Below are 21046 nucleotides of genomic sequence, written 5' to 3' on the forward strand. Positions count from 1 at the left end.
TGGCAGCAGGGACAGTGACAGCAAGGGACAGCAGCAGCAAGGGACAGTGGCAGCAGGGACAGTGGCAGTGAGGGATAGTGGCAGCAGGGACAGTGGCAGTGAGGGACAGTGACAGCAAGGGACAGTGGCAGCAGGGACAATGGCAGTGAGGGACAGTGACAGTAAGGGGCAGTGACAGCAACGGACAGCAGCAGCAAGGGACAGTGGCAGCAGGGACAGTGGTAGTGAGGGATAGTGGCAGCAGGGACAGTGGCAGTGAGGGACAGTGACAGCAAGGGGCAGTGACAGCAAGGGACAGCAGCAGTAAGGGACAGTGGCAGCAGGGACAGTGGCAGTGAGGGACAGTGACAGCAAGGGGCAGTGACAGCAGGACAGTGGCAGTGAAGGACAGTGGCAGTGAGGGACAGTGACAGCAAGGGGTAGTGACAGCAGGACAGTGGCAGTGAGGGACAGTGACAGCAAGGGGTAGTGACAGCAGGGACAGTGGCAATGAGGGACAGTGACAGCAAGGGGCAGTGACAGCAAGGGGCAGCAGCAGCAAGGGATAGTGCCAGCAGGGACAGTGGCAGTGAGGGATAGTGGCAGCAGGGACAGTGGCAGCAGGGACAGTGGCAGTGAGGGGCAGTGACAGTGAGGGGCAGTGACAGCAGGGGCATCAGGGACACCCGCCTCATGCCATGTGGGGCACAGGGAGATGCAGCTGTGTGCACCGAGGGCTGCACAACACAATTCCTTCCCAGGCATGGCCAGGCACATGGCTGGGACAGCCCAGCAGCACGGGCTGCTGAACCACGGGGCTGTGCCTGGGGAGGAAGGGCAGACCCTGCAGCAGCCACCTCCTCCAGGGCAGACCCTGCAGCAGCCACCTACTCCAGGGCAGACCCTGCAGCAGCCACCTACTCCAGGGCAGACCCTGCAGCAGCCACCCCCTCCAGGGCAGACCCTGCAGCAGCCACCTACTCCAGGGCAGACCCTGCAGCAGCCACCCCCTCCAGGGCAGACCCTGCAGCAGCCACCTCCTCTGGGCACAGGACAGGACCTCCTTACCTTTGTCTCCTTGATCTTGACAGCGATGACCTGCTTGCGCTGGCGGATGATCTCCATCAGCTCGTCACACTCCTCCATCAGCTTGGCCTCGTGCATGGCTGTGTTCACCTGGCCAGGAACAGCAGAAGCCCAGGCTCAGGAGCCTGCCTGGCTCTCGAGGCTTCTGGGGAAAGCAGGGAAGGGCCAGGAAGGGCCGGCTGCTGCGAGCAGGGGAGCGCAGCACAGGCAGCTGCTCTGCTTGGCCTGGACTCCTTGGTGATGGATTCTGAAGCTTTGCTCTGGAAAGTGCTCCTCAAAACAGCCTCCTCACCCTTGGACCAGTAACCCCTCATCAGCCCAGGCTACTAAGCCACTGTTCTTTGGCTGAGGCAAGATGAGGGGCAGAGAAGGCAGCAGGACACCGTGCAGGCAGCAGGGGCAGCACAGGGGGGACACGGGGGGAAGGAGCAGAGGTGAGCACAGCGTCAGCCCCAGGAGGCAGAAGGAAACGGTGGCTTCTCTCTATGAAAAAGAAAAGCTGCACTATTCCTGCTTGTTTTAAGCAAATTAATCCCTGTTGGACTCTCCTTTTCAGGTTTCAAATACACAGATTTCTGTATCTATTCTACAGCTGAAAGAGTGCAGCAAGAGCACGGGCAGAGGTTCAGTCCCCTGTCCCCAGGAAACATCAGCGCCCTTGGGGGGCAGGCAGGAAAGGAGGGACGTTTAATAGAAGGGAAATTGAGCCCTATCCTTGCAATTGAACAATGTACTAGAGGGCAGAAACAGATTTTCTTCATTTTATACTCTCAAAGCTATGTGAAATGGTCTGAAGGCAACTCAGGGTTGAACACATTTCATACAAGATCTGTTTTTAAACCCGGCCAGCAGATTATGCAACGGTGAAGTGGGAGACAGCTGATGGTCTGCAAAGATAACCCTCCTGAGAAAAAACAGTGGATGATCTTCCAAATCTGCTGCCAGGGAGCAGAGAGGAGAATCAGACCCGGGGTTTGGAGCCTGCAGCAATCTGGGCAGTGGCAGCAACTTCCCCAGCACAAGAAATCCGCAGCCCAGCCCGCTCATGCCCTGGGAGGCCGAAGGCAGACAAAGCCACAGTAAGCTACTGAAGTCCAAAGCTGAAGTCCCCAGCTGCCTCCTGTCCAAAAAGGAGCTTTTCCAGGCCAGGATCCCCACCTCACACAGATCTGCTGGCAAAAGTCCTGGCGTGGGCACAGCTGGGCACTGGCCACACCACTTCTTCTTAGGATGAACTAGTTCCCAGGTATGTGCTGCGTTTGGGAGTGAAGACTCAGTGGGTGCTGTGACTGACAGCAGGAAAGCTGGGCATGGGGGAGGGCTTGTAGACGTGAGAAGGGGAGGAAAAGCAATGTGTGGGGAAATGTGCTAGGGACAATACAGACCTGCAGCCAACAGCAAATGGTAAAACTCAAAGGTGGGCAGAGCCGGCGTTGCAGCTCGCGGAGGGATGAGGAACAACATCACAGCCCGAGGTGTGAATTCACACACAGACAAACCTCCACCCCCACAGCCAGGCAGCAGCAACCAGCCCTGAGATGGAGCAGAGGACCCCCATCCTGCCCCCACAGTGCTGCCATCCCCAAAACCAACAATGGGCTCACGGCAGCCGTGCCAGCGCTGGCACCGAGCCACCAACCCCCCTGCACACGGCGGCTGTGTGGGCAGCACCTCTGTGGGTAGAGCTGGGATCATCTCTGCCACCCACCCTGGTGTTTCACAAGCTCAGCTGCTGTGGGGCTGGTACCTGCTTTCTGAGATCCATGTTCCCACCACTGCCCCAGGATGTGCTCCCGTGGCCCTTTCTCAGCACCAGCCTCCCTTGTGCCAGGCAGAAGGAACTTGCTCCTTGTGAGGCCAATGGGGACACCTGGCTGCTCTGCTCTGTCCTGCCCTGGGCTGCCTCTGGCTGCCTCTGGGGCTGCTGCTGGCACAGCTCCCTGTGCCATTGTGTGAGACTGACACTGGACACTGCTCGATGGAGAGCAGCTCTGCACAGAAAGAGCTGGGAGTGCTGGGTAAAACTGCCCATGAGCAGCAACGTGGCCTCGTGGGCAAGAAGCCAATGGCAGCCTGGGGGCATCCAGCAGAGTGTGTGCAGCAGGGCCAGGGAGCTTCTGCTCCCCCTCTGCTCTGCCACATCTGCTGAGGCCTCAGCTGGAGTCCTGTGCCCAGTTGTGGGCTCCCCAGCTGCAGAGGGACAGGGAACTGCTGCAGAGAGGCCAGTGCAGGGACACCCAGATGCTCAGGGGACTGGAGCATCTTCCTTCTGAGGAAAGGCTGCGGGCCCTGGGGCTGTTCAGGCTGGAGAAGAGGAGACTGAGGGGGGAGCTCATTCATAGCTCCAAATCTCTCACTGGTGGGTGTCAGGAGCTTGGGGCAGCACTTTCTCTCTGTTGCATCCAGTGGCAGGACAAGGGGTGATGGGATGAAGCTGCAACACAAAAGTTCCATTGAAACATAAGGAGAAACTGTGTCAGTGTTTGAGTGAGGGAGCCCTGGCCCAGGCTGCCCAGGGAGGGTGTGGAGGCTCCTGCTCTGGAGGTTTCCAGATGCCCCTGGACACGTTCCTGTGTGCCCTGATCTAGGTGGGAGCTGCTTTGGCAGGGAGTTGGGTTGGATGAGCTCTAAAGGACCCTTCCAACCCCCACCATGCTGTGATTCTATGGGCAGAGGAGTTTGGGGGTCACACGTGTGCAGCCTCAATGTGATGTCCACAAAGTGCTCAAAAGGAACTCCCCATGTTCAGCCTCCTGGGGAAGCAGGGAAGGGCAGAGAGAGTTTCTGCTTCACACTTCAATGTGCTCTCTGAAGGGCAGGACTGCTTATTTAGTACGGCTCAGAAATGTATTTCAACTGTTGTTTTAAGCAGAACGACTGTCAAAGCTGAACACTCCTAAGCTATGTAGGAAACAACAGCCTAGAGGCCTGAAACTTACAGGACCAGAAAGAAATACCAAATAGCTTGCAATTCACCACAGGTCAGCTCATCAACACGCTGGAACTGAATTCAGAGGAGGTTTGGAAGGACATCCCACCGCCCCGGCACACCCAGGTGCATCCCTGCTCCAACCCTGCTGTGGTCTTGGGGCCAAAGTGTGTCCTACAGGAGCAGTGAATGCTGGTGACCAACACCTGGCCTCTGGAAGGATGTTCTGGCTCCTTCTATGCCTGCAAGATGTCCATTTGCTATCCAGTTTACCCTGCTCACTCCAAATTCACTTGACCCTGGGGGAGAGACAACTCTGACAAAAGCCCTTCCTACGGCAGAGACAAAACCCACTCTCCCCACCATGAGGCACTGCTAGAGAGAGCAGCAGGACCACGCCAGTGACAGGCACCAGCACTCCTGGGGAGGCCAGCAGTGCCACGAGACTCAGCTGCCGTTTTTCTGCTCCTTATTTCACGTGGCAGCTCCGAGCACACCCCAGCTCCTCCCTCCTCGTGCACTGAGCTGTGCTGGCTCGCGGCTGCTGGCAGCGCACGTGGCACCGCTGGCATCCTCAGCAAGGCTGTCTGCACTCTCCTCTCTCCAGATCATCAGGACAGCAACAAGGACCTTATTCAGTGAGCAAAGAACACAACAGCAATGGTTCCTGCAGGGAACTCAGGGTCAGGCAGCATGTCCCTGGCTGGTGAGCCTGCTGCTCTCCGAGATGCAGATGGGGAGGAACCAGCTGCAGATCCCTGGCCAAACAGCTCTAGGCAGCATCCCACCAGCTGCCTGGCCCAGGAGGCAGCCTGGGGAAGCTGCAGGGCTCACACAATGAAGCAAATAGCCATGATATCCTCCTATGAGTGCATAACCAGCTGGCTGGATGAGGGGAGAGCAGTGGATGTCATCTACCTAGAGTTCAGCAAGGCTTTGGACACTGTCTCCCACAACACCCTCATCAGAAAGCTCAGGCAGTGTGGGCTGGATGAGTGGACAGTGAGGTGGATGGAGAGCTGGCTGAATGACAGAGCCCAGAGGGTGGGGATCAGTGGCACAGAGTTGAGTTGGAGGCCTGTGGCCAGTGGAGTTCCACAGGGATGGGTTCTGCGGCCAGTCTGGTTCAACATCTTCATCAAGCACCTGGATGAGGGGACAGAGGGACCCTCAGTGAGTTCCCTGCTGGCACCAAACTGGGAGCACTGGCTGATTCCCCAGAGGCTGTGCTGCCATTCAGTGGGATCTCGACCGACTGGAGAGTTGGGTACAGAGGAACCTGCTGAGGTTCAACAAGGACAAGTGCAGAGTCCTGCAGCTGGGAAGGAACAACCCCCTGCACCAGGCCAGGCTGGGGGTGACCTGCTGGAGAGCAGCTCTGCAGAGAGAGACCTGGGAGTGCTGGGTGGTAATAAGCTAAATATGAGCCAGCAACGTGGCCTGATGGGCAAGAAGACAATGGCAGCCTGGGGGCATCAAGAAGAGTGTGGGCAGCATGTCAAGGGAGGTTCTTCTCCCTCTCTACTCTTTCAGTGTTTCAGTGAGGGAGCCCTGGCCCAGGCTGCCCAGAAGGGGTGTGGAGGCTCCTTCCTTGGAGGTCTTCAAGACCTGCCTGGACACGTTCCTGTGTGACCTGATCTAGGTGACCCTGCTTCTGCAGGGGGGTTGGACTGGATGATCTCTAAAGGTTCCTTCCAACCCCACCATTCTGTGATTCTATGATGTTTGCTCAGGCTCTGGCAAACTGCCCCCAGTGCACAGCAGCGATCCCGGCAGCCGCCTGCTGGTTTTGCTCTCTGGAAAGGTGCTGGTTTAGGGAACTGCCGCTTCATTTAGCGACCAGAAAAATCAATAGCCCATTAAGGTGCAATTAACTGCGACAGCCATTCTCCCTGTATCACCTCAGCAAACAAAGCAGCAAATTAATTTGCCATTAATTGGTATGTGTTGGTGGAAACAACGGCCAGGCATTAACCACCCTCCTCCTCCCGACCGCTTTCCACAGGAGCACTGCCGCTCTCCCCTCGCACCAGCTCTGTCCCTGGAGAGGCAAACAGAAGGTGCCTGGTTGCACATGGGGAACACAAGGAGTTTTGCAGATCAAGTGGTCAGAGCAGCAAGGTCAGGAGAGTCCCTTTCTTCAGCAGGATTAAAGGTGAACTCCTCTCCTCCTCCGACGCTTCTGTAATCCCCTACACAAAGCCCTTCCTGCTTGCTGCTGGTTTAAGCCTGAATGTTGCTATTCTGCTACAGAATTCAGAGCTCAGGCAGGAGAGATTGTAATCGCTGTCTCTGACAGCAGGAAGGATGCAGGGAAGCAAAGTGCATGTGTTTGGAAGGAGGAAGGGAAGTGGGGAAGAAGTCACTGCAAACCAGGAAAGGCTGGGAACAGCCCTGCCCTGCACAGGGATGCTGCTGTCATAAAGGGATGGACACAATGACCCAGCTGGGGACGAGTGCCCCTCTCCACGCTGCCTCAGTGGGAGGCTGGCCCTGAACCTCCCAGTCATGCCACCCTCTCCTTCAGACCCCTGGGGACTGTCCCCAGGTCCTCCAGCATTTAGGGGCTGAACTCTCTGAAACAATCCAGCCTCCCCCCTCCCCCCTGTCCCTGGGAAAGGACACGGCAGCGATGCCATTCACCCCATCACTCGGGCCCAGAGCTTCCCAGCGACCCTTCCCCATCACCCCCCAGTCCCCTGCTTGCTCTCACCAACCTCCACTTGCTGGCAGATCTGGATCAGCTTGGCCATCTGGTTCTCCAGTTCACTGTTGCGTTTAACCAGGTTGGTGAGATTTGTCTCCAGAGTTTGCTGCGAGTCCAGGAATGGGAGAGAAGAAAGAGAAAAGGACACAAAAAGATGAGCAAAGCTGAAGGACTGTCCCTGTTTGTTCCCCCATTAGCAGCTGCCACCCACTCTTGGGCTTCCTGGTGGCTCCTGCCCACGCTGGTGGGTTGTGTGAGCGCTTGGCCCAGGATGGGGAAGCCGCCGAGCTCGGCACCGCGGTGGTTCCGGGGAGGTGACCGGCCAGAGGGGACTGTGTGGGGCAATGGGGATGTCTGCCCTTTGCTGCTCCTCAGGACATGGCTGCAGATGCTGGGCTGGGCTGTGCTCCTGCAGCAAAGCCCAGTTCCTCCTGTGTTCCCTGGGAAGCGTTACGGGCAGCTGCACAAACACGAGGGGTATCCACGTTTCCCAACAGTGTCCTCAAACCACTGGCTGTTGCTGAACCCTCTGACAAGGCGAGAGACAAAACGTGCTGCTCCCCACGCTCCCAGCAGGAAAGAAGCCAGCACGGCTAAGTTCATCCTCAGCTCTGTACTGCACGTGGTAAGGAAGCCAAACAGCCCTGTTAAACCACTGCAGAGGGACTTCTCTCCTTTGCAGACCCTCTCTGTTGGAGCAACACTGGCACAGGCAGCGAGAGCGAGGCGGCAGCTCCGGACTGAGTCATGGGCACAGCTTGCCCAGAGCACCAGGCAGCAGGGACAAAACCCTCCCCAGCTCCTGCCAGGCTCTCGCTGCTGCCCACCATGCTTCTCACGCCACATCCCACCTTTCTGGATGAGCATAAAGGCTGGTTCTGACTCAGGACACCTGCCTGCTCGCATCCTCTGCCCATGTGGGAGATTACAGGCTCCCAGGAGAGGGCTGTGATAACCAAGTGCTCGCTACCTGTTGCAATGCTTGTCAGGAGAATGATACCCTATTAATATTTCAAACTTCAGGGCTGGAAGAGGAGCTCAGTGGTATTTTACTCGTCCTCAGCTAGAAACTGCAGCCCGAGGCCCTCCTCGAGGCTCCAGCAGGGCGCACAAACACGACCCCTCTCTGCACAGTGGGATCTGAGGGCTGGGTAGCCAGGGAGACCTTGAATCACAGTCATGAAACACAGGCCAAAGCGTTCATTCCTGAGAAACCACTGGCTCCCAAAGCACTGCGAGCTCGTTTGCAGCCCTGCAAGTGGCTAGCCAATGGTGAGTGAAGCAGAACACCCAGAAACAGGCTGGAAGGATGAAATAAACCCCAGGGTGCCTTCATTAAGTGGGAAGGGCCTTGCACAACAAGGCTGTATTGGTAATGAAACAAGCCAGCTGCTAACAGATGCTGCCACCCTCTCTCCTTACAGCTCAATATTGTTAAAGATAATTTGAGCAAAGCATTGAACATTTAACTTGCTAATTATCCTGCTCATCCCCAGCTCAGCTGCACTGAAGTTGCAGCTTTGAAACTGCAGCTGAGCTGCTTTCATGTTCCAGGGCCGTTGATAGAGGGCTGGCAGCACAGCTGAGCTCCAGGTACATGCTTTGAAGCACACGAGTCTAAAACACATCGTCAGCATCCCAAGTTTTCCTGGGGTCAGCATCACTCCTGCCCACCCTGAGCGCTCCCCGCGCCGTCCCGCACGCGGTGATGCCGAGGCAGCTCCTGGGCCGAGGGGGGACACACAGCTCAGGCTGCTGCAAGCCCCTGTGAGAATGCAGATGGAAGCATTTCCTTCTGTTTGATTTGCCCAAAGGCGCTGGGAGCTTCGATTGCACCAGCTGGTTGATTTGCAGGTATATATAAATTACAGCAATTATAGGGGTTGCTTTTTAATTGCATTGTAACGTGCTCGGAATTTCCCCAAACAGTCACCTTCTGGCCTGAAATACAGAATACAACTGGGGAGAGAAGTGAGGAAGAGGTAAAAAGGAAACACCATTATGTCCTTGAGCTTGAGCCACTGATGCTCAGTGAGATGACAGGGCCTGGGTGATGCAAACCTCGGGGCAGGGAGGAGTGTTTAGTTACCTGCACAACGAGCAACATTTTCCATGTTCTCCAAGATCAAACAAGCAGTTGAACTAAATATGGATTTCTCCATTCCTGCTTGCAGAAGGCATCGAGGCTGGGGGTGTTCAAGACAGCTTTAGGAATGATAACTATTAGACTTCCTCCTGGTTCACTGTGCTTTGTGAGACGTGACCCTGCTGCTCCATGGCAGCTCCCACCTCACCCACCAGTCTGGAAGCTGGTCTGCACTGGGAAATGTGCTCAATGCTGTGGTTTGAACCAGGTGAGGACTGGGAGCAGAGCCTGTGGTCCCAGCAGGCTTCCAGGGGAAGTGTCCCCATGGAGCTGCTCAGGAGCATCACACAGGCCTGGTCGGAACGGAGCATGGGAGGGGGCCTGGCTCCCACGGGCTCTGAGCCACATGAGCCTCAGTGGGAACCCCTGGGGCAGAAAAATCTGGAGAGCCCTGCAGCTGGGGAGAGCCTTTGACTGGGGAGTGCCAAGGTGGTGTGGAGGCTTTTGCTGCTGCTGCTGCTGCTCTGTGCAGACATTCACTTGCAGCAGCCCCAGCGCTGCTCTGGCAGGACAGGGCTCAGCAGCGCCTGCCCTGCTGCCTCAGCCCTGCTGCAGGACTGGCTTCCCACACTTATCCTCATGCAAAGACAACCAAAACTGCAGAGTGATTACTTTCAGTGATGTATTTATGGCTTTTTTCATTGCCCTTTTTCATTTATAATTGCTTTCAATCACAGGAGCAGGTCCCTGCTCTGCTCCCTCCACGTACCACAAACAAAGCACACCTGAGTCATGGAATCCCAGAACGGTGGGGGTTGGAAGGGACCTTCAGAGACCATCCAGTCCAACACCCCTGCCAAAGTAGCTCCCACCTAGATCAGCTCACACTGGAACGTGTCCAGGGGGGTCTGAAGAGCTCCAGAGCAGGAGCCTCCACACCCTCCCTGGGCAGCCTGGGCCAGGGCTCCCTCACTCAAACACTCAAACAGTTTTCCCTTGTGTTTCAATGGAACTGTTTGTGTTGCAGCTTCATCCCATCACCCCTTGTCCTGCCACTGGATACAACAGAGAGAAAGTGCTGCCCCAAGCTCCTGACACCCACCAGTGAGATACTTGTAAATATTAATGAGATCCCCCTCCCCAAACGGACACACACACACGGGATGCTCCCCCTCCCCAAACAGACACACACACACGGGATGCTCCCGCTCCCCAAACGGACACACACACACGGGATGCTCCCGCTCCCCAAACAGACACACACACACGGGATGCTCCCGCTCCACTGCCCTCCCTGATGGGCAGGGGCAGGACTCAGCCTGCAGCCCACTCGCCACTCACTCCTGGCAGCGACACATCTCCTGGGATGATGTTTAGAATCAATTCCCTGCCCCCAGTAGAAAGAGGGGAAATACAATCAGCGAGTCAGCTGCCTGCCTTTGCCAAAAGAACTTCCCCAGACAATAGGACAAGTGACAGGGACACGGCTGAGCTGCCGAGCGGCTCCCGGCGTTAACGCATCTGAAGTCGCTTTGCAGCAAAACGTACGGAGCGAAAGCTGAAATAAGCTGCCAGCTCTCGGAGCCTGCAGGACCCCGACTGGCACAGATGACCTAGAAATGGAGCCATTTGTTATGGTGAGGTTCTGAGGAGGTTACTGAAGGCAGCGTGGAGCAGGAGCCCTGAGCTGGGAAGGGGCTCTGGCAGTTCCCCACCAGCCCATCACCTGCACGGAGGGGGACGGGGACTAAGGGGAAGCATTCGTCTGACAGCCAAGGATGTACCTGAGGAAGCAATTCAGTGCACTGCAAAGACAACTTGCAACACCTTCCTCCCAGACAGGGAAATTAAGAGCAGTACAGGATCTGTTTATCAGGTTTAAACCCTGATGATCTAACCAGGTTTCAACCCCGACCAGCTCTTCCTACTGTGAGCCTGGTGCTGGCACGGGAAGCAGCTCCCCGGTGGGCAGCAGGGCTGGTGGCTGGGGGTGCAGGGGACACGGCGGTAAGCGTGCCACGGCACAGGGCTCCCTGCCACATCCACCTGAGTGCCACCACGGGCCCTGCGGTGGGAATCACTCGTTCTGCCCCAGAGTGTGGTGCTCAAGCTGTGTCCTGGGGGGTTCCTGCCTCACCCCCTTCACTCCACACAGAGCAAGCACCGAGGTATCTCAGCCCAGTGAGACCTGGAGCTGGATCTTGCTCTTGATTGGGGGAATCCACCATTTCTGTGGCTGTGCTCCCATGTGCAATGAGATAAAAGAGAGGAAGGAACCAGCCTGGAGCCCAGAGAGCTGGCTTTGCTGGGCTGAGCAGGGACATGGGTGCAGAGGGAGGGCAGGTAGTGCTCCTCCACACAGCTTCCAACACAGACTGTGTTGGCACACGCTGCATCCAGTGTCTCCTTGGGAACTGAAATTTATGAGAGAAAAAAAGCAAAGAAGAAAAACCCAAGTAAACAAGGCACCGCATGTAAAATGTGATGCTGCTTGTTGTCCCACTGCCTAATTAGCACATGCTGGATTTGCATCTTATCAGCAATTCTTCAGCACCCTTTTTTGGCCTGAGCTACACCCAGTGCTTGGCCTGGGCCGTTCCTGAGCAGTAAAGCCCTCCTGTCACCCTCAGGAGAGGTCCCAGGACATGCTGCGTTCCTGATGCTGTCTCTCCCCGTGCCCATGAGTGCTGCAGATGCTTCACATCCACCCCGGGCCAGGGCCCCAGCGTTTCATTGCTGGATGCTCCCAAAACAGCCTCATGAGAGCAGGTGAACCTGTGCTGAAATGGGCTCAAACCACCAAAGCAGCAACACGTTCTTTACTCCTTCCCACAGCAGCTCTGCTGCAGGGCTCACGTGTGGCTTCCTCCCTTCACCTTTTGGCACGACTGCAGGGCTCCTGACTCCTCCACCTCTGCAAAGGATGAGGAAAGGACATTGCTGACCCTGGAGGCCACGAGGATTTGAGCTTGGTTTGTTTCCCACCAGGTTTCCAAAGCTCCTGACCAGGCCCCACAGGCTCGGTGCAGTTCTCCTGCAGTGGCACGGTGCGCAGCAAGGCAGTGCCTGGCTCTTGCAGGCAGCTGTCTCATGCAGGGGTTCCTTTTTCCTTCTAGCAGTGTCTAACAGGCACCCCTTCAGCTGCTGGCTTGTAACATCTGGAGCTTCTCGCCACAGAGGATGCAAGTCCATCACTGAAGGAGGGACAGGGGGCTCAGATGCTTGCCCAGCAGGCAATCCAATGTCCTCACATCTCCAAAACAAGAGATTTCCCAGGTAGCTGTGAGCTAAATACAACCTGTTGGAGCGTGGAAGCAGAGTGGAAACCCTCCACACTGCCCAGGCTGTTCTGCCAGGCAGGGACCTCCCTGACACCTCCCCTCAAGCACTCTGTTCCTCAGGAAAGGCTGCCAGGGGCCTCTCTTGCCAGGCTCCCTCCAAATGAGAAATGCATTTCCTACAGAGGAGGTAGCCAGGCTTCTCCAAACCCATCACCTAAGCAGACAGTAAGGGGTTTTTAACTCTTCATGTGATTGCTGTTGTTTCTACTGCTCTGGGCGTCCCTGCTGCAGGTGATTTTCTCAGCAGCTCCCCCAGGGCCTGGCCACACATCACGGTAAAAGTCTTCATTTGAGTTCCAGTTCCCTGGCCCTGCTGGTAAGGAGGGCAGCACTCCTTGCCCAGCACACACACACACACGCACCTCATCACATGCCTGAATGGAGTTTGAGAGCAGCAACGGTAAAAGGTCAGCTGGCTCAGGGACCTGCAGCCCCTGCGACCTGCCCCAAGCCACGTGCCAGCAGCCAGAGGGGCAGGAGGGGGCTGCAACCCCGAGGAAGGGACTGAGCAGAGCAGCTCTGCCTGGCAGGGAGGAGAGTTTTCTGCCCACAGATGTGTTTACTCAAATACCAGCATTTCCAACATGACATCCTTCCCTATTAGAAAGGATACAGGCAAAATACCTGCTGTGGCTGACAAAACTCTTCGACTCAGCATCCAGTGCCTGGCTGCAAAGAGCCACAGCACAGGAGACAAAGAGCCTGTACAGAGCTGCTGTTGCTGCAGCAGGTCTAGGGCTCCACAAACCCCAGGCTAGTGACCCCAAATAGTTGCTTCCCAGCCCAGTGCTGCCCCAGCCCCTGCTGTGCAGTGGGGCAGGGGTCCAGAACAGACCCTGCTATGGTTCACGGGCTTCAGGGTCCCTTTGTGTCTTGGCCACAAGCCATCTGCATCGCTCAGGTGTGTGGTTGCTACAAGCCATCATCTGGAGCTGGAAGGAAGGGTCATTAGTGTGTGTACAGCCGCCTGAGTCACAGCAGCTACCAAGCACCAACAGCAAATTGCTTCGAGTGAGAGATTTGATGCTGCAGACCAATGGAGTTAATAATGAAGACAAGACAAGAGCAGCCATTCCTCCCCTTGGGTATACCAAGGGACCAAAGGAGAGCAAGAATAGCAGCCAGGGCTTTTTGCCACCCTCTGCCCAGGTGGCCCTGCTGCCCCGTCACTAGCCCACAGCCACTAAAAACAAAGCAGCACTCCTTAGGAGCTCCTAGGCAGGGGAATGGGTGAGCCTCCTCTGCAGTAGCAAAGACATGGTAATGAGAATGGCTTGTTTGTCCTTCTCAGGAAATTCCTCTCCTCCTGCAGCTTCAGATGAGCTCTGGCTTTTGGCAGGATGGGAGGGCGGATGGAAACAGCACCGTCATCGCTCGCAGGGAGAGTTCCAGCAGGCCTGCTCGATTCACACAGACGTGGCTCGTGCCTGCTGAGGCAGATGGAAAATCCTGCACTCAGAGTGAAGAGATGCTTAAAACCAGAGGCCGTGTCTCGCTCTCGCTCCCGCGGGCGCTCGGCTCGGCGTGGCGCTGCCGCCGGCGCAGCCCCGGTGCCACGGCAGCTTTTCGCCTCGCAGGGGAATCCACATCCTGCAGCTGCTGCTCTGCGGAGCTGCCGGCACACATAGCCTCTCCCACGACTAATAACACCCCCCACTCCAGCCAGCACATCTCATTCCCCTGGCAAACACGTACTGTGCTATGGATGGATCTGTGGCTGGCCTTGGGGCCAGGGCCAGGCCACAAAAGGCACTTCCTGGAGCCTTCCCCCCTCTACCAGAGCCTCTCTCCTCCCTCCCTCTACCAGTGACAGTCCTTCTCTACCAACCAGGACAGCAGCTCCAGCTGCATGATTGCACCTACACGTCTTTCTGAAGCCCACCACACTCCTCCTGGAGCTTGGCAAGCTCCTCTGAGCATGGCAAACAGCCAGACCTCTGTGTGGCCCCACTGCCACTGGGCCTGGGACCACTCCTGGGCATAGCTCCATCGCCGTGGCACATCCCCACGGAGCACACAACTGAAGCACATCCTCAACTGTGGCACACACACACACGCACAGGCAGAGCTGATGCCTTCCTAAGTTACATCTGATTTCTCAACCAAAGAAACAAGAGGAGAGTGGTTAAAACCAGCTGCGTGTCAACAGGAGCAGCGCAGGGTCGCACTTGCTGCCCCACAGCAACTCACTCTTTGGCCTCATTTCCCCGGGAACATGACAAAGTGCTTCTGCAGAAAGGCAACCTGAGCAACAGGGTGGGGAGAGCACGCTAATTCTCCTATAAATCAAAGCTGTCCCAGCCCCACCCTCAAGGTGGGGAAAAGGATCACATGAAGCAGTCTAATGTTGTCACTCCTCCAAAGCTGCTGATTAGTTGCAGGCTGGGGCTGAAGCATTGTTTGGCAAGTTCTGCTGTCTGGCTGCTCAGTTTCCCCTCTATGCTCTCTCTGTCCCTGTGCTACTTGACAGAAACAGAGGCTCTGCTTCCACAGACTCCCTCAGGCAAAGATGCTGTAAGAGCCCCGACACCTGCATGTGCTCAGCGCAAGCCGCCCTCCTACCTGCGGCCAGGGCACGGGCGGCTGCCGGGACTCGTCCACACAAGGAACACGCTGTTCCCAGGCAAGCCACGCAGATCCCATCTCCTGGGTAAAAGGAGAAGGAGGATGAGAACAAGCCAGAGAACACCCTTCCCTGTTCTGAGTGACCAGACCTCCTCCTAAGCCATCCCACAGTGCGAGGCCTCCACCAGCAAATCACAGAACCTCAAGGGTTGGAAGGGACCTAGAAGATCATCAGGTCTGCAGCATACAGATGGGAAAGTTATGGTCAAGGTTGGGCCACAGCCCTTGAGCCAGAACCACTGCTTCCTCCCTTCCAGCCTAAACCCAGCCAGCTACAAACAGGAGCTTAACAAGGCACCACAGAGCTGAGCTAACGAGCACTTCGGCAACGACGCGCAGCGACGCGCGCGGCTTCTTTAGGCCCTTCGGTGTTTATGGCCTTTAATCTTTTCAAAGCAATTCTTCCCCAGCTGAACATTATCACAGTTTTCTGTGTCATCGCAGCAGCGTGGAAAATTGTTTAAATATTTTATTAAATTCATCCTGCCTGTGACAAGCCAGTTTTTATTCCTGAAGCCATCGAGACGTTATCCGCTTGTTTGAGCTGTCCTAGTTAAACACTCCCAGACTTCAGTCCCCGGCTCAGCCTGCGTGCTTTTCAGCTGAAAAGAATGGGATTTGCAGGCATCTGGCTAAACTTGCTACATTTGATGTAAAAATGCCTCAACTCCAGTGAGTCCTGAGCTTGTTTTGTTGATCTTCCGCTACTTTTACTTACTCCTTTAAAAAGGGCGGAAGGAGAAGATTTCCTCTGCTCCAAGAGATGCCTTTTCCCAGCAATTTTCCTCTCATGAGTAATTTCTAGTTTTCTCCCAAACCAGTTCCAGGAGGTCCAGAGAGGTCATTTTCTGATGTGTTGCTGCAGGCACCAGCAGCAGCTGTGTGTGCCCAGGGGTGGAAGGGCTGTTGGGGAGCAAACTTCCCCATCTGCCCCATCTCTGGTGGGGTACAGTGTGCTAACGGAGCCAGCAGCAGCCCCAGCAGTCAGACCCTCCCCAGCCAGGGCTCACCCAGGAATCCCCAGGGCTCCTCTCAGCAGAAGCTTTGGAAGCAGCTCTGCTGTCCCCATGGGAGCTGAGCATCGCCTGCTTCGCAGAGAAGCCCCATCTGTCAGAGAAAGGAGCCACTCACAAGAATCCCATTTGAACTCTCTCACAGTTACAAAACCAGGAGAATGAAGGAAAGACAATCAAAAACGAAAGATCACACTGCAAATGTCCACCTGCTTCTTTAGCCCCAACTCTTCAGCCTTCAGCCCTAGTGGGTTTTTGTCTCTCTTGTGCTGCAAAAGTGACTCCAGACCTGAGCATCTGACGGTCAGGACACAGCGATGCGGAGGCAGCTGCAGGGGAGAGTCCCTTCAGACCTCAGAAGAGCAGCCTCAAAGAGCCCATTTATAGCTTGAGGAGGTGTTACCAGACCTGGACAAGCACTAGGGACTTTGAAACCTTTCTGAAGCTTTCTGCAGCTCTTTGTTTTCGCTGGGGTTTGCTGCGTTTACCACCCTTTCGGGTCACGGTGGCCTCAGCAGTGCTGCTCAAAGTCCTCCCTGTGATGGCGCACAGGGCAGCACGCTTGAGATGAGAGTGGAAAGGAAGGTTTGGCCAAAACAAATGTTTTCCACAGACTGAAATGAAAAGTTTTACTTCAGTTCTAACAGAGGGGAGGTGCCGGTGGGAATGAGTTGACTGGACGTGAGCAGTTCATAACCTCTACAGCTGGACAAAGTGTTCCCAGACTGTTAATGGTGAGATGCAAAAAATCATTACTAAAAGATAATCTCTCCTGATGTGAGACATCAACCCAGAGCTGAGCGTGCTGTGCTCCAGAGGCACCTCTCTCCTCTAACGAGACTGGCTTGGACAAAAGCGCCTCCAGCACGTGCGACTCCAGGCCGGGAAGAGCAAACCCACCCAAAACTATTCAAATCCAGGGAAAGTTAAGGTCATTTCAAAGTTCTTCCTCCTTCTTAACAAGCCACAGCTAGGAAAATACCCCTGCAAAATGCTTCACCTGGAAAAAGGTAGGAACGTTCAAAATCAAGGGATTTACCAGGTTCTTTCTCTGTTCCAGCTCTGCCCGGCCTCCAGGCACTGAAGCTCCAGCCAGCAAGCGCCCGTCCTCTCCCCTGCCCACTCACACAGGTGGTGAGAGGAGAAACCTGACAGCTTCCTTTAACCAGAAAAGTGTTCAACCAGAAAAGCAACAGCCTGATGATTATTGATCAGTCTCCAGAGGCTGTGAGGGAAGAAGCTCCCTTCCCGTCCCGGAGATCCTGCCACAGGTCCCCACACCAGAGACCGAGGCTCTCCTGACATACTCAAAGACACCCGAGGCAACCAAACCCCTTGTTGCAGGGCCTGCAAGATCTCCTGGGGCCTGTGAGACCCCACTGCAGTGGAAGCCTTACGTGGTCCCAGCAGCGTCTCACGAGGCAGAGGGGGCAGAAAGCCACCCGACACGGCGGGCAGCCCTCGGAGACTTCAAAGGACTTGCCACGAATCACAGCCCATAATGCAGATTAACGACCTCAGACACCGAGAAAGGATTAGGAACCAGAACACACTGAGCATCTGGAGGACCCCTCCTGAATGCAAAGGAATAACTAGAGGACAAAGCTAACAACAATGCAGCTCGACAATAGATCAGACCATGAGAAAACATACCCTGCAAAGCCACTCTGTTCTGCAGCTGAGGAAGGGCTGTCAGACATGAAATAGGAGTGGGATTGTAGCTAGCAGTACCCAGTTACCATTGGCTTTGAAGCCAAAATGAACAAAACTCCTTTCAAAGTGTAAAAGAGAGACAACACAGCTTCGTTCCCATAAATATGTATATCCTTGTGGAAGAATTGACTGGTGGAGCAGAAGATGCACCCTTTGAAGGATTTATGTGAATGTATGGTAGGCAAAGACAAAGAACAACATAAAAGTTGCCCTTAGAGGCTGCCTGGGAAGGGAAGGGAAGGGAAGGGAAGGGAAGGGAAGGGAAGGGAAGGGAAGGGAAGGGAAGGGAAGGGAAGGGAAGGGAAGGGAAGGGAAGGGAAGGGAAGGGAAGGGAAGGGAGGTGGGTGGAGACCAACTGCAGTGAACATGGGTCTTCATGGGTTCACTAAAAACAGTGCAATAGTGTCAGCTACTCTTGCTGCAGATAATGGTGTAGCTGTGAAGATCTCTTCAGAGTATTCCTATGGTTAGGCTATGTGAGAGATGGGATTTCCAGGATAAAAAAGCCTGACAAATACTGATCTGAGGCACACTGGGAGCATCAGAGTAGCAGGAGGCTAACTTATCCCTGCTAAAGTTTGGGATCAATTACTGAAGGCAGAAGAGGACAAACAGTACAAGAACATCTACAAGCAATTTTGCCATTGAAGTTTCCTATAGAAAAAAAAGGAAAGATCCTAAATATCCTTGAGCATGAAACCCTAAAAGAGATTTGGACTAAGAGGAAGAACAACATGTGGAGAAGATCTTGAGGAGGAACTGTAGGAAGCCTACATAGGGACAAATGCAGCCAGTGAAGTGGGATCCCAACGGCTTCAGGGGGCCAGAGCTGCGGGCAGGACAGGGCCAGCAGCCTGGGCTGAGCCTCCCTCCAGAGCCGGGTCCTACAGCATTCAAAAGCAGTGCCATGGGTTGCTGGAGCAGCAATGCTGACAGGGATTAAGAGCTTTTCAAAAGGCTTGGAGAACTGAAGCTCCAAACAGGGCAGAAACCCAGCTCCAGCTCTCAGTGAGGGTCTTCCTTCCTCCCTGCCCTCCCTCGCCCTGGGCTCAGCCCTCAGGCTGCAAGCTCCCCCAGAAGTGTTTCCCTGTCAATGGACCATTTGGGTTCTACCTAAAGGGTCCAACGCTTGGCTGGTTATTTCCTGAGCTGCTCTGACTGAAGACATCCCTTTCTCCTCACCTCTTGAAGCTCTCCATGTGATTCACAACCAAGAAAGCTTCATTAGTCATTCGCTCACTTTACTCCCTTAAAAGCAGAGAACAGGGTTATGTGAGGAGAAGTGTTATTAGTGCCTACTTCATTTTCATGACAGTGGTAAGCAGCACGGTGCCTGCGATCCCTTCCTTCGGAAGATGAGCAGTAAGCAAGCAGATAAACCCACAGTGGACTCTATCAGCTCGTCAGCATCTTAAACAGCATCTGAAACGGGGTCTGACAGCCGAGGTGGCTGTGTGATGCAGCCAGCACATCACCCCATGGGCCTCCTGCAGCACAAGGCTTGGTGCATGGCTTGAGTTTCAAAAGGTCTGACGGCGTTTCCAAAGGAATGGTCTGTCCTGAAGAGCTGAAACACCCAACCTGAGGCCATCTGGAGTTTTGGAACACAAGGAGTTTTGCCAGATCCTGCACTTGGGCCACAACAACCCCCAGCAGGGCTACAGGCTTGGGGAGGAGTGGCTGGGAAGCTGCCAGGCACAGAGGGACCTGGCAGTGTTGGTTGAACATGAGCCAGCAGCGTGCCCAGGTGGGCAAGAAGGCCAAGGGCATCCTGGCCTGGATCAGGAACTGTGTTGTCAGTAGGAGCAGGGAAATGATCATTGCCTTGGACTCAGCTTTGCTGAGGCTGCACCTCCAATACTGTGCCCAGTTTTGGGCCCCTCTCTACAAGGAGAACATGGAGGTGCTGGAGAGGATCCAGAGGCAGCTACCAAGCCAGGAAAGGATTTGGAGCATGTCTCAGGTGAGGAAGGGCTGAGGGGTCTGGGGTTCTTTAGCCTGGAGAAAAGAAGGCTGAGGGAAGGTCTTCCAGCCCTCTACAACTACCTGAAAGGAAGCTGCAGCGAGGTGGGGTAGGTCTGTTCTCCCTGGAACAAGAGGAAACAGCCTTAAGTGTCCCCAGGGGAGGTTCAGGCTGGGTCTGAGGAGGAATTTCTTGGCTGCCAGGGCTGTCAGGCATTGGAAGGGGCTGCCCAGGGAGCTGCTGGAGTCACCGTCCCTGGAGGGGTTTCAGAGCTGGGTAGGTGTTGCACTGAGGGCAATGGGCTGGTGGGTGATGGGGCTGGGACAGAGGCTGCACTCCATGAGCTGAAAGGACTCTGTCAGCTGAAAGCACTCTGTGATTCTGTGATTCTAATCCATGCAAACTCGTATTTGCACTTAACAAACAACTGAGCTCCTGTTGCAGAAGTGACGAGATGAAACCCAATGAGCTCTCACTCAAGAGAAAGTTGAGGAGAGTGCTAGAGAGAAATTCATGGCAGCCTCATCCATTTCCCAGGAACATCTGGTTTCATTCAGCAACAAAAAAAGATGCTTTGTCATTTTCACCAGACAGATAAGGGCTTTAACAAAGAGTCACTAATTACTTCATTTTACTTCTATCACACCTCCCAAACCAAATTAGCAAAACTCAAGCAGAGGGGAGTGAGGAGCTGCCAGGAAGGTTCCTGCTGCACCCTCTCCTCGCTGCCTGGGCTGAACATCAATATTTAGATTCAGCTGTTCCAAAACTGAATACGAAATGCACAACATGAATTGGAAGTAGAACCCATGCCTAAACACTGGGGAGAGATGCTTTGAATTACAAATACAAAATTAGCTTGAAAGCGAAGCTGAAGCTCCTGCATGCCCAATCATTGCAGCAAATGTACTGAATTCTGCAGAGATCAGGAGCATACAGCATCACAGGTCGATGACAAATGACGAGGGACAAGGGGAGCCTGACCTGTGTTACGACCACGGCCCAGAGTTTCGCTTTACCAAGCCAAAGCACTGCCGAACACGATTTCAATCTGAGCCATTAATCAGCAAGAAAAGGCACAAACTGCATCTGCAAGCGGCTCATCCTGCCTCCAGTTTGTTAGTCCTGCCTTGTCTCTCATCCTCCTCGCACTGGTGCTTCCCACTCTGGGGCATATCCTGCCGACAGGGACCAGGGCTCAGCACCTCCCAGACCAGCAGCCAGAAGCACCAGAACAAGCTGTCCACGGCAGCTCCTTTCCAGCATGCAAGAGGCCAGAGCCCACCCCAGCATAGGGCAGCAGAGACATCACCAAAGCTGTTTAAATATTTACTCCTCCAGCCTCGAGCTGTCTCCTGCCCCACTTTCTCGTACCCTTCCACCCCCACACCCACTCCCTCCCTCAGGGTCTCACGCTGGAGAGGGGCACCGAGACGGCTGCAAACCAACGATAATGAAGTACAGAGCCTCCTATCTGGTGCCTTCCCTCTCCCAGCGTGCCCTGAAAAACTCAGCTCCCAGCTCTGAGGATCAAACAAGACGATCAAACGCTCCAGCAGCTGGTTTTTAATTCCCCATTGCTCCAACTCCCGCGCACGCTCACA

The 21046-nt window shown here is 55.0% G+C and overlaps 1 protein-coding gene across 2 annotated transcripts in view; it reads right to left on the reverse strand.

Annotated features, from left to right (window-relative positions):
• Positions 1-21046, reverse strand: part of MID2 (midline 2) — an 88387-nt gene that overhangs the window by 18291 nt on the left and 49050 nt on the right. For both annotated transcript variants that reach the window (XM_062006546.1, XM_062006547.1), the window contains exons 3-4: positions 6712-6807; positions 1048-1155 (exon numbers count right to left, since the gene is read on the reverse strand). In XM_062006546.1, the coding sequence (XP_061862530.1) occupies positions 1048-1155; positions 6712-6807 (204 nt within the window). The remainder of the gene's footprint in view (positions 1-1047; positions 1156-6711; positions 6808-21046) is intronic.

The sequence above is a fragment of the Colius striatus genome, chromosome 13 (assembly GCF_028858725.1).
Source record: "Colius striatus isolate bColStr4 chromosome 13, bColStr4.1.hap1, whole genome shotgun sequence".
Lineage (NCBI taxonomy): Eukaryota > Metazoa > Chordata > Aves > Coliiformes > Coliidae > Colius > Colius striatus.